This window comes from Rissa tridactyla, chromosome 5 (genome assembly GCF_028500815.1).
Source record: "Rissa tridactyla isolate bRisTri1 chromosome 5, bRisTri1.patW.cur.20221130, whole genome shotgun sequence".
Lineage (NCBI taxonomy): Eukaryota > Metazoa > Chordata > Aves > Charadriiformes > Laridae > Rissa > Rissa tridactyla.
Genome location: NC_071470.1, coordinates 43766203 through 43787099, shown reverse-complemented (window position 1 = coordinate 43787099; position 20897 = coordinate 43766203). Strand labels below are relative to the sequence as shown.

Here is a 20897-nt window from a genome sequence, read left to right as displayed (position 1 = left end):
TACGTAATTTCTTACTTGCCATCTGTAATAATAATCTGTTCAGTTTCTTTGATTATAAAAACAACAGCCGCTGTGATGAGGGTACATTTTCATAGAATAAGCAATTAGAGATGTTTTGGGTTTTTTTTCCCCCTCTGCATTTCTTGCAGTGAAAAGCGGTATGCATATTAAAGTATTTTTGTTCTTTAAAGGAAAGTTAGGGTACCCTCTACTGGCTATTTTTGGAAATAAATCTGAGCTATAGCCTACCAGTTTGGAGTCAGCAGCAGTTAAACTTCATCTGTACTGCAGTTCTAATATAGGGGGGTTTTATGGTTTTGAGAGGAGTTTGGGTTCCCCCACCCTCTCCAGCTCCAGCAGAGTGAATCTGCCTGTGATGAAACTGTATTTTTAAATGCAGGTTGTTAGAGCTTCCAGGTTAACAGTTCTATAGGTACAAATGGAAATAGCTAAATGTTATCACAGCTCTTGTTGCCTAGTAACCGAAGCCCAACGTATAATTTCAAGGGGATACATTTGATGCACTTTGCCTCTCTTTTCCTTTTTAGTAGCAGAATACACATAAATATATTTAGATTTAAATGTCTTATTGTCTGATAAGTAAATGTATTGAAATCTGTAACTTTACAAACTCGGTTATAAGGATTTAAGATCTGACGTAAATTTCCCACAATGAAGAGTGGTCTTCTAGTTCTTGTAACATTGCTTTACTATTCATGTGGGTGAGCAAGCATCTGAGTGTGACTGTTTGTGCATACAAATCTTAAATGCTTTTCTGCATACCATTCTCAAATTTCATCTTTGTATTTTGTTTACCAGTGGTGATTGAATATATTTTTCTTCTGAATCCATTTAAGCAGTCAAGGATTGTTCTCAAAACAGTCAAGGATTGTTCTCAGATGTTGTTTGCTCAACTATACTGATAACATGCCTAAAATTATCTAGGACTGTGTTTGGATTAGTTGCTGAAGTTGTAAGCAGTTGTGACATGTTTGCTTCATTGGAACAAGTTGTGTGAATAAATACTTGTAGTAGATTTCTAGTCCTAATTTTTGGTATGTAATTTTATATCTTATCCTAGAATTTGCTATCAAATGAATTATCCACTTGCTGTTATAACTAATCATACTGTAGTTCTAGTAATAGGAATTGTATTACTAATATTATCTTCACGTTGTCTTGAACATATGATAAAATAAAATGACTTCAGTGTACTTGTAACCTTGTCATTAGTAACCTTTAAGCTTTCTAAATTTGTTTTGAATTGTGTGACTTTATCTGACACTTGTGCCTATTACATAAAGACCCTCTCCATTAATTTTGTTAGACTTATTTGATATTTTCAAGGATTATCTAAGATTTAAATTAATTTTTATTTATTTTGCTTAGCAGAGGTCTGTGTATCTCAGTGCAGTCACATTTGTGTTTTTTCCTTCGTCTTTCATTAACCACTGATATTCAAAGTAAACTTTTGTTAAATATATGATCCTTCTTTTTTGCTGTCTACATTGACAGCCAAATGTGTAAAACAGAGGCTATAGTGGATTGCTTCAAATTAGGGATTAATATCTTGAGGAACAGAAAGAAGCTTTTCAAGCAGGCCAAGAAGGCCGGTGGCATCCTGGGGTGCATCAAGCAGAGTGTGGCCAGCAGGTCGAGGGAGGTCATCCTCCCCCTCTACTCTGCCTTGGTGAGGGCACACCTGGAGTACTGTGTCCAGTTCTGGGCTCCCCGGTTCAAGAGGGACAGGGAACTGCTGGAGAGGGTGCAGCAATGGGCTACCAAGATGATTAGGGGACTGGAACACCTCTCTTATGAAGAAAGGCTGAGGGATCTGGGTCTCTTCAGTCTGGAAAAAAGATGACTGAGGGGGGACCTTATCAACACTTATAAATACTTAAAGGGTGGGTGTCAGGAGGGTGGGACCAGGCTCTTTTCAGTGGTGCCCAGTGACAGGACAAGAGGTAATGGGCACAAACTTGAGCATAGGAAGTTCCATCTAAACGTGAGGAGGAACTTCTTTACTTTGAGGGTGGCAGAGCACTGGCACAGGCTGCCCAGAGGGGTGGTGGAGTCTCCGTCTCTGGAGACATTCAAAACCCGCGTTTTGGACGCGTTCCTGTGCAACCTGCTCTAGGTGACCCTGCTCTGGCAGGGGGGTTGGACTAGATGATCTCCAGAGGTCCCTTCCAACCCTATGGTTCTATGATTCATGTATGGCAGGCTGAAAGGACAGGAGCAGCCATAAACAGTAGACGTGGGACCAAAAAATGAAGCTTAAAGCAGACATTAGCTTTACAAGGTCGTATCACCTTAAGTCCTTTTTGTTTTAGTTTGGGTCATAATTGTTAGTTTTATTTCAAGAAAGAAGTCTAAAGAGTAAACAATAACAGTAAACAATAATAGCTCTTTAGAAGCCAAGGAACTAGATGCTTACAAAGATGATGGCAAATATTTGATTCTACAGACAATTACAAACATTAAAATGTCTTCCAAAGAGCAATTATGTAGAAGTATATTCTGCAGCTTTCACGTAGTCAGTGTTACAGAGCTTTCTAAACTGTTTTACTCTGCTTTCCCATCTCTTTTTATTCTTCCAGTTTTCTTCTTGCCTGACTCTCTTTAATTCTACTCAAGGAATTGTTTAAATGAAAAGCATTAGCGAGAGTAGTGCAGCCATTGTCTTTGGTGTATTTTTTGCTTGCTTATTATTGATGCAGTCCTGTGGTATATGTTTTCTCTATATGTAAGTGAACAGTTGCAAGACTTCCATGTTAAAATCTTGCCTGATGTCATCCAATGAAGATGCAAGCCAACATTAATTTCACACTTGAATGTTCTAAAATAGAAGTCTCATTAAAGTAACTGTCAAAGGCACAGAAAATGAAAATACTGTGAAGGAGAATTGTAGATAGTAGTATGGACTTTCACTCAAAGGCACAATTATAATTCATCTAAATCTCATGTTTAAGTTTTACTGGGCAAATAAAATAGATGTTATACAGTTTTTTAAATTCTTCTTTACTTTTTGCTTGCTTTGTGGAAGTTGAAAGACAAATATGCTGTTTATGCTAATTCCTTACTGATACGTATTTTTAATGAGTTATAGAATATTTTGTATGCTCAGGCTTTTAAATGTCTGAATTGTCATTCTTCCAAGAAAGTCACAGACTTCTTTGGAAGCTGAATTGATTCCTTACTGGAATCAGTTGCATAAATATGCTTATTATTGATGCTAAAAAATGGTACAATGTCCAGTGCTTGCATGCAAAGAAGACTTACATATTCTATCATAGTCTAGAAAACTTTGATTTAAAGAACTATCCAATGCTGAACATTTGGAAATGAGATGTAATTATGGAGTGTTGGGAACAGTAAGGAGGGAACTTGTGAACAACTATTGGGAAGAGGTTTTTGTGAAGTGTGAGAATTATAATCTCTTTTTGTAATTATAATGTCCCAGTGAACACGTTGGTAGAGATGTTGCTTGTTATTTTAAATCTTAAATGGTATTTGCAGGGAGGTAAAATCATGTTAATATTGGGGTTTAAGTTCTTCGGTTGCATAATGATGAATTTTTCCTCTCTGTTTTAGTCTTTTAATTTTTTAATGGATTATTTTGGTTTTTTTATTAATATTGAGAATCCTCTTGTATAAGCTCAGAATCAAATTGGGATATTAACCACCTGTTGCTTCTTACAGGTCCTGCTCCCAGCAGCTGGTCTTTTGCAACTGCAGGATGTGAAAAGGACTTGCTGTGAATTTTTGGAATCCCAGCTTCATCCTATCAACTGCCTGGGGATTCGTGCTTTTGCCGACATGCATGCATGCACAGATCTCTTGAACAAGGCCAACACATATGCAGGCAAGTTATCATTAGTATAGCGTATAGCTTGGTATCTCTGTGCGTGGGTACACACATGTGTGGGTTCCATGCCCACCCAACCCCAAAGGAAACTTAATTTTATCCAGGATATTGCAGACCTGTATCTTCTGACAAAGACTGCATTTGATATGAATGTTTTTATGAGAAATAAATTTTCCTGGCTAGAACATAGTTATAATAAGCACAAAGGGGCAGCATCTTCGTGGTTTATTAGGGCCATAGAGGGTCCAAGCAAATTATAATCCAGAAAGAAGCTAGCTTGCTGTTTAAAATTTTGCACTGTCACTTAGGGGAGGAAATCAGGAAAGAATTAAAATTCTGGTAACTTCGACAAGCCAAAGTCTGTAGGAAGTACACGGGGAGAAAGAAGATGAGGGCATGTTCAGGGGTGTGCGTTCATCTATATCCCCTGTACAGGACTAGCTAAGAAGCAACAAACGTACCATGAGTATTGTTTTATCCACTTGTCTTCTGAAAATCCTACTCATCTAGCCCAAGACTTGAAATTTCCTACTATAAAGGGTACCTGTAGTCTCATTTGCCTATCTTGACATAAAGTAGATAGAGGTGCATTTTCTAACTAACCATATCGCTGAACCAACAAAATTCTACTTTCCGTGTAAAGAGCGCTTGCAATTAGATTGTTTCTCATTTTTTGCCTGAAAAAAGTGTCGATAGAATTCTTAATTTTATTACTAAAAGTGCATTGTCACGGTCATCTTAAAGACTGTGTTATTCATTTCTGTAAAAGGACTGGCTCATGTCAAGTCTTGACACTTCTGAAAACTAGGTTCTCATTTTGCTTGCTGTTGTGAATGAAAAAGCAATTCTGATTCTGTCGTGAAGTAATGGTAGTGTTGTATGGGAGGCCAAGGGACAATTATTCCCTTTTTCTTGACGCTGATGAAGGCCTCAGGTGGAAAATGCTAAACTGAACTTTTAAGACAGATGCAAACAGGCTGATGTAAATCCAAGGAAGTCTAACATGAACATATTAAGAAAACAGATTGACCTATGACAAAGACTGAGAGAAGAGAGTCCTTTCAGTCAAGAAACTAAAAGGCTAGGAGGATAAGAAATGCAAATCTCCTGTGAGTAAAAATGACTGAGAATGAGTAAGCTTAACTTGTGAGGTATTTTTTAAAGTCGTTTCATATATCAACAAAAAATCTAACTGTAAAAGTAACCCAGATCAGGCTGCGGAAGTTATGGACTCTCCACTGTTAGGCAGCTGTTTAAAAAAAAAAAAAAAAAGTTAGACTAACTTCTGGTTTAGGTTGATCTAAATCACATCTTTGTGGAAAAGCAGATGATTTGAAGTTCTTTCTAGCTTACATTTCTATGATTCTGTGGAGGCTAAAATCCTTTTTTTTTCCCCTTTATATTCCAATATTTTCTGCTGTTGGAAACTGATATACATGTACTTTCAGAGAACATATTACTAAATTGGTAATTTTTAACATAATGGATTAAAACCTTGTTTGACTGCTCTTGATGCCAAGAAAGGTTGCATAATGTTGAGTACTAAAAGGTAAACAAAAGATTGTGTAAGCTTGTAAGTTTGTAGCATAATACTGTAACGAAAACTAAGGCTTTTAAAATTTGTTCAAGTAGCAATGATCTTACTGTTCTTTTGTGTGTAGAGTGCCTTGAGGTCTTGATGTTTGAGTCAAGACTGAAGACATTACACTGAGGAATTACTTTTTAATGGAAGCTTTTTGTAGTGGGGAAAAAATCCTTCTCTTTTATAGGATTTGATGTACTATCCAGCAAAGTAGTATAATTTGATTAGAGCTTTAGGAGTGAATATTCAGAGAGTAGGACAAATTTGTTTGGAAATTCAGAAGTCACGGGTTTTCAGAGTTTGAGAATGACTCTCAGGTATGCCTCCTTACATGCAGCTTGCACTATCTGCCTGGTCACAGATCTTCTCCTGTCATCTTAGTGTCTCCTGGATGTTTCACTTCTACTTCAAGCTCAGCAAAACTGAATTGCTTTCCACCTAACCATCTCAGTCTTCCTCTGTCACCATTCTCCTGGTCATTCTGGTTTGTAAAGTTGATAGCTTCAGCTCTCCTCCACCATTTTCTCTCAACTACTCAGTTGCGCATTCCTCTATTTCGTTTCTTCCCTCCCTACCGAATCTGCTCTACATTGTGTTTCCCTTTTGCTGCAATGTAAATCTATCTCTGACACAGCTTCCTCTGTTCGCTACAGTCATTTTACAACTGCTGCAATATTCCTTTTCCCTCTGGATCGAATTCCAACCTCTCATCCTTGGCTTTTCTAATCCAGCAGAATAACCCTCGACCACTTGAATCTTTTATTTCCCCTCTTTCTCTTCTGCTTTTGTGCTTGGAACTTCTTTCCTCCGTAATCAAACCACCTTCCACTTCTGTCACATTCCTCCAGAAAGCACTTTCCTCATCTATGCTTCCCTTTTTGTTATCATATTCTTGGAGTCCTGCTGGCCCGTACCACAAGCTGCCAGCTCAACTCCTACTGTGTTTTTGCTGTATCTGTGTGGTGAATTTTAAAGCAATGCACACTCTGTTCTTACTCTTGAGATAAATATGCTGTGCATAGCCAGGGTGTGAGCTGCCTCATCGCATTGCACTCTCTGCACTGCCTTCCTTAATCCCTAGCGCTCTGTCAGGCTTAGTATGAGAGCAATACACAAAAGGAAATGAAAAATGAAATATCCTGAGAAGGACGCAGGAAAAATTCATATGATTGTATTGCTTTTCATAACTTTTCTAAAGGTACAGTGACCAACTGGCATCATTAACAATTCGTACAGAGTTAAAACTGAAGATTTTCCTGAAATAGAGCACTAAATGCTTCAATTCATGTGTCTAGGTCCAAATAATAGGCTTCTTATTGCCTTGAGTAATTTTAGACCTCATAAAAAGAAGGATTTTGATGAATGCTTTCAGTTGCCTTAATTCCTAGAAAATCTGTTTTCTGGTCTAGATTTCACACGTGCACACACACACACGCTTCCAGGAGATTATAGTATCTCTATCAAGCATAGAGTTTTGGAAAAAAAACAGAAATGCAGCAAACTCATGTGATTAGGTGTCTGTCAACAGAATCCTTGGTTGCTGACTTAAGTGTGAAACTGAGGTATACAAATCAATAATACTCAGAAGTAGGTTTAGACTGCTAGTTTTAGACTAGTGAAATTGTATTCAAATTAATTATATATCAATTTAAAAAAATGCAAAAGCTGTTCAGGTTGGTTTTGAAAGTACTAGTTTGTGTAAGGCATACCTTACTTAAGAAGTTCTAATGTGTATGTGACTGAATGACTTTGTGATAACTGTGTTTAAACTATTATGCAAAATGTTTTAATTAAATCTTTTTGTCTTTGAGTAATATCAAATCTAAAAAAGTATTACATTTTTGACCTTTTATTGAATAGGAAGCAAGGTGTAAATTTATTTTCTAGAGTTAATGTTTAGATATTTAATGTTTTAGGGAACACATTTTGATATAGCGGTTGCTTACTTTTGAATTTTAAATTATTTTTTCCAACTTCTATTCTGACTATGCCTTAGTAACTTCTAAACTACTTCAGTTACTTCTAAACGATCTTTGTTCAATTTAGTAGTTGAAGTTAATATTTATATAGATGACTTTCCAGAAACATAAAATCTAAGACCCTGGAAAGACCTTGACTGCAATATTGATTAAATGTGTTTGAGAGCACAGGAACTGTGCCCAACTTGTAACCTTCCCTCTCTGGGTCATTTTGTTCAGGCATCCTTTGCTGTGCTCAGAGGGACCCTGCACGCGGGATGCAGACAAGTGAAAAGGAGAAGGAAGCTATTTATTGGTCCTAGCTGGGACTTGCAAGCTACTAGGTTGAGCACCGGAATGCTCAGTACTCCTGCTAAAAGCGCCCAGGGAGGAAGGGTTGGCCTTCATTTCTCCTTGGAATGGGCTGATCATCAGTCTTGCTGGACTTCTGTCTGCTGACTCCCTGTTTTTCTTCAGTACAGTTTTATACCTTTCTAGGTCAATGTTTTTCCTCTTGAATTTTCAAGCTTCTTACCGCCCATATCTCAGCCATCATAGCTTCTTTTCCCCCCCCCGTTCTTATCTCAAACGGGACTTTGTCAAGGCTCTTCCTCACTACTGAAAAAATTTTCTCAAAAGTTTGAGCCAAAGATATGCAACTCTGCCATTTTAGAAATAGGCCTTGTATTACAGGCAGCTGAACTCCCAGGAGCAGACGTTTCAGGATTAAGTCTCTGGAAACTAGAATGAGTACAAAAGAGGATTATTAGATTGAAAAAGCAGTGAAAATATTTCCCTGCTAGAGAAAATGAAAAGCATTTGGATGTTTTTCTCCCTTATTTAACTAATAAAAAGTCTTTATTTTGTTACGCTTGCTATTTTATATTTAGGAAAAGGAGGCAGGGAGATACTTCTGCTAATAGACAATGAGAGCATAAAACCAAATGAATGATGATGTAGATCGGAAGTTATTAGAAAAGTGAAACTCTGGAAATTCTTTCAGGGGTAGTAAGAACCCAACTTTCATTAAAATTGGAGCTTCATAATCCTGTGGTGGGGTTGGTCCTCCTGTAGCAGAGTGTTAAGATTTCTGTAATTTAGGAGAGTCATCTATATGCATCTATGACATCTGTGGAGAGATCTGAAATTATTAATTAAAAAATTAAATTAAGAGGAGGTTGAGGGGAGACCTCACCACCCTCTACAACTACTTGAAAAGACATTGTAGAGAGGTTGGTGCTGGTCACAGGTAATCAGCGATAGAACAAGAGGGAATGGCTTCAAGCTGCAACAGGTTAGGTTTACACTAGACATTAGGAAAAAATTCTTCACAGAAAGAGTGGTCAGACACTGGAATAGGCTGCCCAGGGAGGTGGTGGAGTCACCATCCCCGAATGTGTTTAAGACTCATTTAGTTGTGGTGTTGGGGGATATGGTGTAAGGGAGAACTTTGTAGAGTGGGGTTGATGGTTGGACTTGATGATCCCAAGGGTCTTTTCCAACCTGAATGATTCTATGATTCTACTTGGAATGAGCTTCTGTTGCAATTAAGCTTTCTGAGATGCTCCCCATTCTTGTAATGTTCCAGAAAGCTGTGCTGCTCTGGGTCTTGTTGCACTTGCATAGTCAGGGACTACGTAGAGCTGAGGCCTCTCATCCTTCTTGTGACAGGATTCCTATGAAGAGTATGCGGCATAAGCGCTGCTAGTCCATCCTTAGTTTTAGTCTGGGATACATCTTACGTAGTCTTAGAGAGGATGTACACAAAATAAATTGTTTTCTTGAGAATATGGTGCATTTTATAGTTGTCATAATGTTATGTACGACCCGAAGATATATTGCTAAGGCCTTTTAAAGAAGAGGGGTACGGCATCTTGGACTAGAGACATTTGCTCAGTGCTTAGGCGTTGACATATTTCTTAGTTATAACCAAAGAACAATAATGTACTTCCATTCACCTCATGGGCTGGTACGGGGTTTGGAAACATTGGATTACCTGTGGAAGAAGTGTGTGTCTCTTGAGAACCAGCTTTACAAACCTTGTGAAGCAGGGATTGCTATGTTCTACTTAACTGTGGGATACAGCGTTCTTGATTCTGGTGCTCTGAGTCTAAAACTTTGAGCCCTGACTAGACTTGGAAGCACGCATGTCTTCTGGAGACTATTCCTGTGTACATTTGTATGCATGAGATTGAAAGGACACAGTTCGCAGAATCGTTCTTACGTTTCTATTCTGAGTAGCAGTGTCTGTTGCTATGCTTCTGTTACCTTGGCTCCTATGAATTTCATGGTGTTCTCAAAAGCAGTTATTTAAGCATAAAATTGACAAGTAAATCAGATTTAAAAAAAAAAAAAAATGATTCTGCAATGTTTGGCGGCTTCTGGCTCTCCAACTAGCAGAGCTTGCGTCTATCCCTCTGTAATAAGGCTAGAGTTCCTGCCTGACCAGCGTCTTATGTTAGGCCTTTAGCAAAGACCTTTTGTCCCAAGCAAAAAAAAAATCACAACGTGACGTTGTGAATTGAAGCAATAATTAAAAAAAACCTAATTCTTGCTAAATATTTCTGTTTCATCTTCTTGAGAAATTGTCATTGTTCTTTTAAGTGAATGTAAGGCTTAGATCTTTCCAAGCTTCCATGCTCTGCATTGCTCTAAACCAAGAGGTTATCAGTTCAGAAAGAAGCTATGTTTCTGGAAAGTTCCAGCTGGTTTATAGCATTATCACATCAGAAAGATGCAAGTACTTCATTTAGTTTATAAAAAATACCATCATCTATTCTGTGGGATAGAGATAGTTGGTCTAAACCAGACAAAAGACACTTATGAGACTCGATATGTTTCTGATATTTTGTTTCACACACTAATATATATTGGATTACTGTCATGAAAAGATCTAGAGAATATCAAGGGTTTTTTCTCTTTTTGCCAGCTGCAGCCTCTGGTTCTGATAAGCTCTGGCCATGTTTCTCATACGTGTTAATTTGGCTTTGGGAAGATCTTGGGGAGAAGATTTCTGAAAGTATACAAAATATTAAAAAGATTTCTGGGAATTGGTATTAAGTATCATCAGCTGCTGGAACACCTTAGGAAAAATGTTAGAAATGACTGAAGCCTATTAATGACAGAACGGAAATTTAGTCAGTCTTCAACGACGTCATATACAGAGACAGACACTGACAACAGCCACTGTCATAAAACAAAAAGGAGAAGATTGGTTACAGGCTTTTATTTTTGGCCACCATGATTCTCTGGTAGGTTTTTAATCTGAAGGAACTTCAGCAGACCTTTGCTTCTGTATTTAGTAAAGGCAATTAAGCCAGAGAAGGTCTGACTCCAGGTATATAAATGAGTGAAATTGTGTTTGTGAATTAATCCACAAATGTTTATTGCGTAAAATGTCCTGTGCAGATTTCAGATGTAGCTTTCCTTCCTAGGTAATTGAAAAATATAAAGTTAGTGTCAATATCTTTATGGCCAGCAAGACTATGTGCCTTTTGGATAAAGTGGATCAAGTGCTTACTGCTGCTGCATGTATGTATAATAAACATCTCCAGACTTGTAATGAAAAATACCAAGAAGTGGTACATTTACAGCTCCTATTATTTTCCTGTGCGTTCCACATGGGCATCATTTATTGTACTTCCAAAGATTTTGTTACTGGCCCCTTTCATGTTGTTAAAATCTTCCTTTTTGTCCTTTTAGTTTGTCCCTGAAGCTGAAGTCCCATTCTACTGGTACGGGGCAGACAAGGACAGATCTTTAGCTATTCAGATACAAACTGTCTCTGTCATTTGCAAAAATGTGAAAATCTGTTTTTCATATGCAATTGGAACAGATATTTTAGAAATGTCCTAAAATGGAAGGGATTTTTTTAAAGGCAGATTTTAGTTTCGATAATAAAGAAGTAGGATTCTGCTGGCTTAGGAAGTGGGAATTTGGGAACCAAGCCTCTGCAGCTCTTAAGCCAGCTTGTTTCCAGGCTGCCTGACTCTGGAGCCAGCTGGCTTCAATGTCTGGGTAAAGTGGCAAGAAGTGGGGCACGATTCCAATACAAATTTGTCAAAGTTGCACACTGTGTGGAAAATTTGGAAAAAAAAATAATAAAATTTTATTCTCTCATGAAAACTTCCAGCCAGATAGTTCTGTCTGTCTGCTCATCTAGGAGATGTTCATGAAGAAAGAAGTATGTTACCTACTGCAACACATAAAAACCAAGCTAATTTGAGAATTTGCACAGGACAGGTGCATGAAATATTTAACCACGTCATAAGTTTCATGATGTTTGATGTTAATATCTCCAGATTATTGAAGCTTTCAGGATGTGGGCAATACTATGGGATAGTACAAATCCTAACCCAGAAGGCAAAAAAATTCACGCACACCCCCCAGTACTATTTTTCTCTCATAATTATTGGAAAAAGAGGATCTAAGTGGGTTTTTTGGAACTCTTAGTACTGAATCATATTATTTCAAAGATGCTGATATCCTTCTTGTTAAAAGGAAGCAAAATGTTTGAATTTCATAAGCATTATTTTTATATATAATAAAATAATGCCTACTGTCTTCAACACTTGAACAGCTTTAGCTAAATGCCATTGACAGACTGAATTGATAGTTTTGCATTTCCTTGTTCTTTTTCAGTTTCTAATTATTTTGAATAATGCGTTTAGCTGTAATTTCAATTGGCTTCTGCCACAAGATTATCTATCAATCAGTTAAGATGGTCTCCTTGACAACAAGAAATCTGGTTCTTAGGAGACAAGTGATTTCACCTTTTCTCTTGTTTTGATGACTAAAATTTATATAGCAATCTACTCTCCTGTTCATCTTTTTTCTGTAATCCATTCAGCTGAGGATTTGTTTCCAGGTGTTGCTTGAGAACCTGAGCCTGTAGCTATTGACCAAGTAGTTTGGTTTAATTTCTTTTTTTTTCACTCTTCTTTCTTCGCTTGGCCCCATGCCTTATCTTATGCTTTAAGCAAACAGAGGCTAACATTCAGTACAGCAGTCTTGGTTTTTGTTCCAGTGCTGTCTATTTTTGTCAGATTTTCTTCTACAGTTCTCTTCCTTGCGTGAAAAGAGAAGACGGCCTCGCATTCCTTGTATTACTTTGAAAATTCTCAACTTTCACTCTTGGTTAGGGGCTGGATTTCTTCCCATTTAGACCATGTCATAAATCTAAATCAACTTCTTAAAAGAGAAGGCTTTTATATACAAGTCTGTAAAATCTACTGGGTATTTCCAGTTTATGAAGTGTATCCTGTTGGATGTGATCCACTGTTGGATCAGCTTTCTCCAGGGAAGATAGACAAGGCTTCTGAACCTCAGATTTGTTTGAGATTGAGAAGAGTGTTGCTTCCCCTTTCTGCTTGCTTCTTCTGAGTAGTCAGACATGCTGTTTTGTGGCACTGTCACTTGAAATCTGGAGTTTATCATAAAACGTATTTATGCAGATTACCTTTCTCAAATTCTGTTTGCCATATGCAAGTAGTAAAATTGATCAGATACTTCTTTCAATAAGTGTACCTCAGAAAATTCTACTTCAGCTCAAGAAACTGCATATTAGTAGTCTGAGAAGCAAACAGGATTTGTAAGGAGTGGGAAAGTAATGGTGGTTTTATAAAACCCAATTGTATTTTTCATCATCCTTTCTTTCCCATTGTCTGAAATACAGCAGAAAATACTACACATCCATCATAAGAGAATGCTGCAGAACTGGAGGGACTTGTAGTCATGATGATTGCACGAATGAAAAGTCTGGTAGGATAAGGGACCGAAAAGGCGAGGACTGTCTACTTTAAATAGAGATGAAAGCTAAAAAGGGATATAGAATAAAGAATGATTTTGAGTAGATAGACTGTGGCTTTCCCTATCATCATATTCAGCATTAGAACATGGGGATATTAATTGAAAACTGATTAATGGTAAACTGAGTGTTAAATTTAGATGTAGGGTTTTTTGTTCAATAAGACTGTGGTATTATTACTGTAGGAAGGTATCGAAGTCAAGAATTTAACAGGATTCAAGGGAACTAGACTGTATCTCACTAAACTCATTGCTTAGTAAAAAGTAGTTAAGGTAAAATGTCATCCTTCTGGTTACCAATCTCTAACCTTTCATGGTTATAGTGAGACCTTTATGGGAGGAGGTTTCATTATCATACTTTTTATATATATTCTTGGGCTTTTGTCTGAAGCAATTTGTGCTGCCTGTTTCAAGAAACAGGATGCTGAACTAGATAAAGGACAAGAATTATACTGTGTTAGATTTATCTTTTTATGCTCGCTAGTCTTTAGTACAGTGTGAAAAAGCTATTGTACCCTGCACAGTTAACCTGAGAAGTTTGGACTTCTTGATCTGGAAGCACTCAGCATTCTTTAACAGCTTAAGACAGTTTGTCAAGCCTGGAATCTATCACTAGTGGAGTGATAGAAAAGGCTTTAAGAAGCTCTTTAGTTTGAATATGTTTGATGACCTTTTCTACTTATTCTGATTTTGAGTGAATTCTTAAATCCCGGTAACAGTTGTGCCTTCTAACTTCTGTTAAGAATAGCTGAAGAGAGGAAAACCAACATTTATCTAGATGGAGCTACTTTTTAAGCAACTGAACGGCTTAAAAAGCAATTTCAAGGAAGGGAGAGAACAACTGAATAAGTGAACAACAACTTCATAAAGATACATGTTCTATGTTAAAAGAAAATGGTTCCACAACTAAAACATTACATTTTGTCAGTTTTGTTTACTTTAAGTTGAGGCATTAGAAGAAAAAAACTGAGGAAAAATTACATATCTTCTGCATGTAGTAGAGATTGTGATATGTAATATTTTTATCACCTTAGAGAAGCTCTGAGAGATGCAATAGGATCCAGACTTGTTTGATTTGACCTACGTTACACTGCAAAACCGCTGGTTAGTTCTAATGAATCAGTCTTTGTTCGTGTTGAACTGTGGGTTTAAAACATGTTTGACAACATACAGAGCGTATGCTTTTTCTGGAAACATTTTTGATGTATCTGTGCGTACAAAGATAGCAAAATGAGATTTAAGTAATTGTAAAGGACAAGTACTGGGATGAAGCAATGCTGAAAATGTTAAATTGCTTTGATTGCTACTTTTAATATAATGTGTTTTAATATTTCAATTATTTTAAAGAATCTTTAAATATAACAGCTGTTTGTGAGACCAAGCTTTAACTATATAACATATTTTAAGCTAAGGTATTGCTTCTAGATACGATGACAGAGCACATGTACTGAATTGTTTTCCGCTATTTTTCCTCTGCTGCTGTAATGCTTGTTGTGGGATACAGTTCGCTCTGTATGTTAGAATACTTCTTTTCCTCCAAACAGAACAGCACTTTTCTGATGTCGTACTTAGTGAAGAATACCTCAATCTTGGTGTAGAGCAGGTGTGCAGTCTTATATCCAGTGACAAACTCACAATTGCCTCAGAAGAGAAGGTAAGACCATCTGTATCCCAGTACTCTTTTTATCCTTTGGGATGAGAAATAGAGCTTGCTCTTACTGCTCTTGTACACTTCTTTGGATGTGTTCTTTGTTTCCTCGATGAAATTAAGGTTGTATTGTGCTCATGTTTAAAGAGTTTTTCCCAAAACTGTTAAGGATTTTTCCCAAAAGTATTGTCAGTGTGATGATGAAAATTAATCTCAACTCTTAAAAATCCTAAAACTGTTAAATCACATAACCCTTTGTTCTTGAAAAAGTGGAAACTAAATTAAATGGAAATTCCTTCTCGTGTTCAAGCAGAACAAACGGACAGAACACATGCTGTGAGTCACGTACACAGGAGTTTGGTTTACCAAGGGGTAAAAAACTCAAATATAGTACTTTGAAGAGTGTCTACCAACTTTAACAACCACAGTCCCACAAAGGTATTAAAACTCTGTATGTATATGTGGGCTGGTTAACCTAACTGAACAAATGTGGGTTGCAGAGGAGATGGCTAGATACCTTGGTATAACCAAACTTGAGTTTAACTATGTGTTGGCTTACCTTCAGCTAGATCTCATTCTTTTAAAGCCATTTTTGAAACTCTCTGATCTTCAGTGAGCCTCTAATGGTTTTCAGGTTGTAGATAGATTCATTTTGAGCTTTTGAATCCAGTTGTGATCAATTTAAAATATTTTGCCTTTCTTTTTTCCAAGGAGTATATAGATGTACAAACACCTCTGTTCAAATGAGGCTAAATTGTATTCAGAAGCATGTTTGAATACTGGCTTGTATGGCTAGGTAGTGTTTCGTGTCAAAACCTTTTTGAAACTTTGAATCCAAGAACTATCTGCTTAAACTGCAACTAGCAGAGTCACATGGCTGTTCCCATAATACCCTGAAGGTCCGGATCTGTAATTCTGATATATGTGATGCTGCTTCTGTGGAGTATAAGTAAGGTTTTAATGCTGTAGCGTATGATGAGCTGCTGTGCAATAGAGGAGAAATTAGTCTTGGGATCGCTCCTCCTAGGAAGGCTCAGTGATGATAAGTCATTTGAATGATGGTATGGCAGGTTGATTTTCCGAGAAAGGAAGAAAAGTGTGAGGATTGTAATATTGCTGCTGCTGTGTTTTGTTTACCTAGCTTTATTGGATTTTCAGTATCAATGAAATTGTCTGTGTTTTGCCAATGTAGTGCAGCTATCCTTGAAACACTAGTAGAGGAGTGATATAAAAAGAGACTGGCTACTGCATGTTCAGAATTTTGTAGTGGGAAAATATGGAAATAATGGGAGCTGTAACTGCTGTCATCTTTTCTCACGTTAGGAATTTTAGTGTAAGCAAAAACTGTTTTTGGAGACACACTGATATTTTCATACTACTGAATTTGTAAGTCAAGGGACTTGCATTTTTTTTGTTTTCTGGAAGGTATTTGAAGCAGTGATAGCGTGGGTAAACCATGACAAAGATGTAAGGCAGGAGCTAATGGCACGCCTGATGGAGCATGTTCGGCTGCCTTTGCTTTCCCGTGAATATTTAGTTCAGGTAAGCAAAAAAGAATACTAATTCTTCTGCATGTGAACATTTCAGTTTAGCTTTTTAATGCCAGATGGATAATTTTAAATTTAAACAACAGTGTAATGTAGTGTGTTACTGATAGTAAAAATAAACAGCCAGCCACCATTGCGTATGTACATGCGCACACACACGCGGAGTCAAATGAGGGATTGCCACATAGAAAATACCACATGTAAGTAAGTTGTCTGACTGACTACTTGTCATGCTACGCTAGTAATCTGAATGATTTAATTAGCTTAGATCTGGTTAGCTTTCATTTTTAATATGATATTTGATACAACACATCTTTTCATAAGTAAATTTTAAATTTCAGAATTGAATCTATTGTCTAAGTTGGTTAGGACTTGCTAATGAAGAAAACATTTCTTTGCCTGGTTCAGATACAGTACATTTTTTCAAATTTTATAAGATCGTTTTGAATATTTAGGTGTCGGGTCAAATATTTAAGATTGAAAACAGCAGCTTGCTATTTGTGTTGCTTAGTAGGTGTAGTAGCAGGTTGGTAGGTGTTTATTTTAGAAACTCTGGTTTTGTGATATGGATTTCCTCCACTTTGTGTGGGTTGTTTTGGTGGGTTTTTTTGTTTTCCTTTTGTGGGTTTTTATGTTTTGTTTTGCTGTTGTGGTTTCTTATTGTTGTGGGGTGGTTTACTAGTTTGTTAAATTCTTTTCCCCTACTCCCCCCTTGAATTGTTCTGTACTCTCTGTATTTAAAAAGTCAAGAGATGTGCTTGATTGTGAGGAAGTGATTCACTTTACCTAACACTGTTTCATCTACTTACTAATTATGATAATTAACTGGGGTTTTTATTCTGTGACTGCATATTGCTATCACATGATTTCGTGTTTAACTGTGGTTAAACTACAATCTAAAAAATCGGAGTAATCTGCATTTGTGTGATATAACACAGGCTTTATTACATTTCAGATTGTTATTTGGGTTTTACTTCCTTAACATGCTCAGACCTTGTTAAACTTCTATTAATAAACAGAGAGTTGAAGAAGAAATATTGGTTAAGAACAGCAGTGCTTGTAAAGATTACCTCATTGAAGCGATGAAGTATCACTTGCTGCCAACTGAGCAACGAGCATTGATGAAAAGCACTCGAACAAAATTGAGAACCCCCGCTAGCCTTCCAAAAGTAAGACCCTTATTTTTCCAATGTACTTATTTCTTCAAACTCCATTTTAACCAGAATTACTTATCACAAAAATATCACAAGTGATTAGCTATACTCCATGCCACTAAAAATAGATATTTTAGCCTCCCACCCGTCCCCCTCCATGGCCTCCCAGCCCTCCCCTCCCCCAAAAGGGTTTTTTTTAGTAAATTCTTCAGCATTTGAGAAATATACAATCATAGGCCTGGTGTTAGAGAGGAAATAAGCCTGCTTCTTTAAAACAAAACAAAACAAAAAAAAAAACCCAAAAAACAAACCAAGAACAAAACAAAACCCAAAACCAAAAAGCCCCCTAACACAGACCGATGCTTCTGAGTCGGAGCATTTATTCAATTTTTAGCTAAATATAGTATTATTTTTCATTTTAGAAGTAAAAACCAGAACAAATATCAGATATTATCTTCTTTCCAATGAAGTAAAGAAGTTTTCTCATAGTACTCTTATGGCAACTGCAATAATGGAATAGGAGGAGATTCCATTCAGCAGATTTAGCACATTTCTCTCAAAGGAACCAGATAAGGCTGTTCTGTGATGGATGGTCACAGTTCCATGGAACATCCTAGATGCTGAATTCTCATACCTGAGGTCAGAGTAGGATGTGAAAATGCAGCAGGATCTGCTCCATCCTTGGGAGCTCTACCTAGACTCTGCTTCCTGCTTTTCTATCTCAGATATTTCCTCTGGACACAACGATTACAAATTGCATGTGTTTTTAAAAAAAATGAATTTTGCCTAGTTTGTAAGAATCAGATTTCTTACTTAGGAGAGCCATCCTTTAATTATTTCTCGTACAGAATCTTGTTTTATTTTTTAACACTTTTTTGATCTTTCAGGTGCTCTCATATATGCAAGTAATTAATAAATATTATTATCTCCCTTTTAGTTGATGATGGTAGTTGGAGGACAGGCACCAAAGGCAATTCGCAGTGTTGAATGCTATGATTTTAAAGAAGAACGCTGGCATCAGGTGGCTGAATTGCCTTCCAGAAGATGTAGAGCGGGTAAATGATGCCTAATTTTTTTGTTGCATTAGGTAATGCTTCGAAATTTATGCGTCTGTATAAAGCATCGTATGTTCTTTGGAACAGTGCTTAAGGTATTTATCTGAGAAGGGCTAAGCCTTGACTTTGGTGATCATCCTTAAAATTCAAATTACTTGCTAATCTGGAACAATACAAGTTTGATAACTTGATCTTAATTTGTACTTCAATTCGTAATCTCTAGAATAAACTGCTTTATTACCTCTCATAGATACAGAGGATAAATAAATTTAAATATTACTGCATTATAACAATGAGTTATTTTACTATTAAAATACCCTATTATTATTATTAAATGAGATGAAGAATGTGAAGAAGTGACCGGCCGATACTAAAAATGTGAAAATGTGATCTTAAAGCAGCTGAGATATCTAAGCAAGAAGAAATTCAGCAAGTATGATATTCAGAAGTGTGAGCCATTGGTAGCAAAGTGTCAGAACTTCTGGTCCTTCATCTGAATGAAGAATGGCTCTAGGACGCTGTCAGAAGCCTGATAGCGTAGTGAGCACTGTAAATTGTGTCAAGTATCTGCATACTTAGGACAGTACAGAAAAAAATTAATTGACAAAGAGACAAAAATGCTTATCTTTCCTCCCCCTTTCCCTGCTCTAGGAATGGTGTACATGGGAGGCATGGTTTATGCTGTTGGTGGTTTCAATGGTTCCTTGAGAGTTCGCACAGTAGATTCCTATGATCCGGTGAAGGACCAGTGGACAAGCGTGGCCAATATGCAAGACCGGAGAAGCACACTGGGAGCTGCTGTATTAAATGGCCTTCTTTATGCTGTGGGAGGATTTGATGGGAGTACAGGTATTTTTGCCCTTACACACTGCTGATTAGTTTGGGCTACTCTTGACATAATTGTATCAAATTTGAATGTCTCTTTCCTGATAGCTGTGATGAAACCAAGCGTAAGGGTAGCCTGGCATCTTGTGGTGTGGAATGTGCTTTAGTGGTCACATCCTTCTACCTGAACAGTGGACTGCTTGCACCTGCCAAAAAGTTTAGGCTTAATGCCTAGTGAATCTTTGACAAGTTCCCATAGTTAGAATTCCTTCTATAGCCAGAGTCCTTAACTCGTGCAAGATGGGAGCAGAAAAATTACCTGGTCTCTGTTGCCCTGTTTGCATATGAAACATACCTCTGCATTTTCATGTAGTGTAAACAGGGTTACAGACAGCTTTCCCTGACCTGTGGGAGTGCTCTGGACATACACTGTTCATTCTCTTCACAGATAACATTAAACCATTTGTGCCGAGATGGTCCTTTTCCTTAGTAACTATTACTGAAGCAATATGTAGGAGAGAGCGTTGTGATTTGATTAAAAAGAAAGAAGAAAATCATCCAGGGAAGAATTTTTTTTTTACAGTTCCACAAAAGCTTTCATTAATTTGCCCATTTTCAGACACCAGAGTGGGTTGACTGTAATTGGCTAGCTAAAGGACATGAGTTGTGGCTTTTGCACAGTAATTAACAGTCCTTAAAAAGAAATAATTTGAATTTTCTGGAAGGTAGACAGTATGTTGCATGGACGTTTATAGAGAAAATAATGTTATATTGTCTTCATAGGTTTATCATCAGTTGAAGTTTACAACTTAAAGACTAATGAGTGGTTTCACGTAGCTCCAATGAACACAAGAAGAAGTAGTGTTGGTGTAGGTGTCGTTGGAGGTAAGTTGGCAAATGATATTAAAATGTTGTGGGGGGAGGAATGAAATCATTTACCCTACTACCTTGTCTCAATTTTGAAAACATACTTCAGATTTATGTTTTTGCTCAACCTTGTAATTCAAATGGCATGAACAGTAAATAATACTTGGGTTTGACCAGTTTGTAGCATAATTTTAAATTTTTTTTTCAGAGTTTCAGCTGTGCCTGAGGCCAACTGAGGGGAAAGCTAGGGAGCCCAATTGCTTATAAATTGGTCTGTAGCACTGCAGTATTGTTAACTCTGTTATCTGTGGCTGACTTTGCTGGTCGCACACTGGGGATGATCTCAAGGACAGTGCCTGGAAAGCTGCTGACTTTTGAGTCAGCTTAGTGGTGAATAGCCTGGGCGTCATTTGCACAATGCAGATCTGGACTGGCTCTTGGCTCGTAAAACAGTTTTAGGTGTGTGTTTTAACTGCATAGGAACCACTGCTGTTTCTGATCTGAAAATGCAGACAGTACTAGTAATTTTCATCTGAATTTTTGATATTTCTAGGAATCCTGTTTGTGACCTTCCAATGTTGGACATAC

At 37.2% G+C, this 20897-nt stretch overlaps 1 protein-coding gene across 5 annotated transcripts in view; it reads left to right on the top strand.

Moving 5' to 3' along the window:
* KLHL2 (kelch like family member 2) overlaps positions 1 to 20897 on the top strand; it is a 62297-nt gene that overhangs the window by 34391 nt on the left and 7009 nt on the right. For 3 of the 5 annotated variants that reach the window (XM_054202871.1, XM_054202870.1, XM_054202875.1), the window contains 7 exons: positions 3703 to 3865; positions 14758 to 14867; positions 16287 to 16403; positions 17428 to 17577; positions 18500 to 18617; positions 19269 to 19466; positions 20226 to 20327. In XM_054202871.1, the coding sequence (XP_054058846.1) occupies positions 3703 to 3865; positions 14758 to 14867; positions 16287 to 16403; positions 17428 to 17577; positions 18500 to 18617; positions 19269 to 19466; positions 20226 to 20327 (958 nt within the window). The remainder of the gene's footprint in view (positions 1 to 3702; positions 3866 to 14757; positions 14868 to 16286; positions 16404 to 17427; positions 17578 to 18499; positions 18618 to 19268; positions 19467 to 20225; positions 20328 to 20897) is intronic. The other 2 variants (XM_054202872.1, XM_054202874.1) reach the window with 2 other exon arrangements.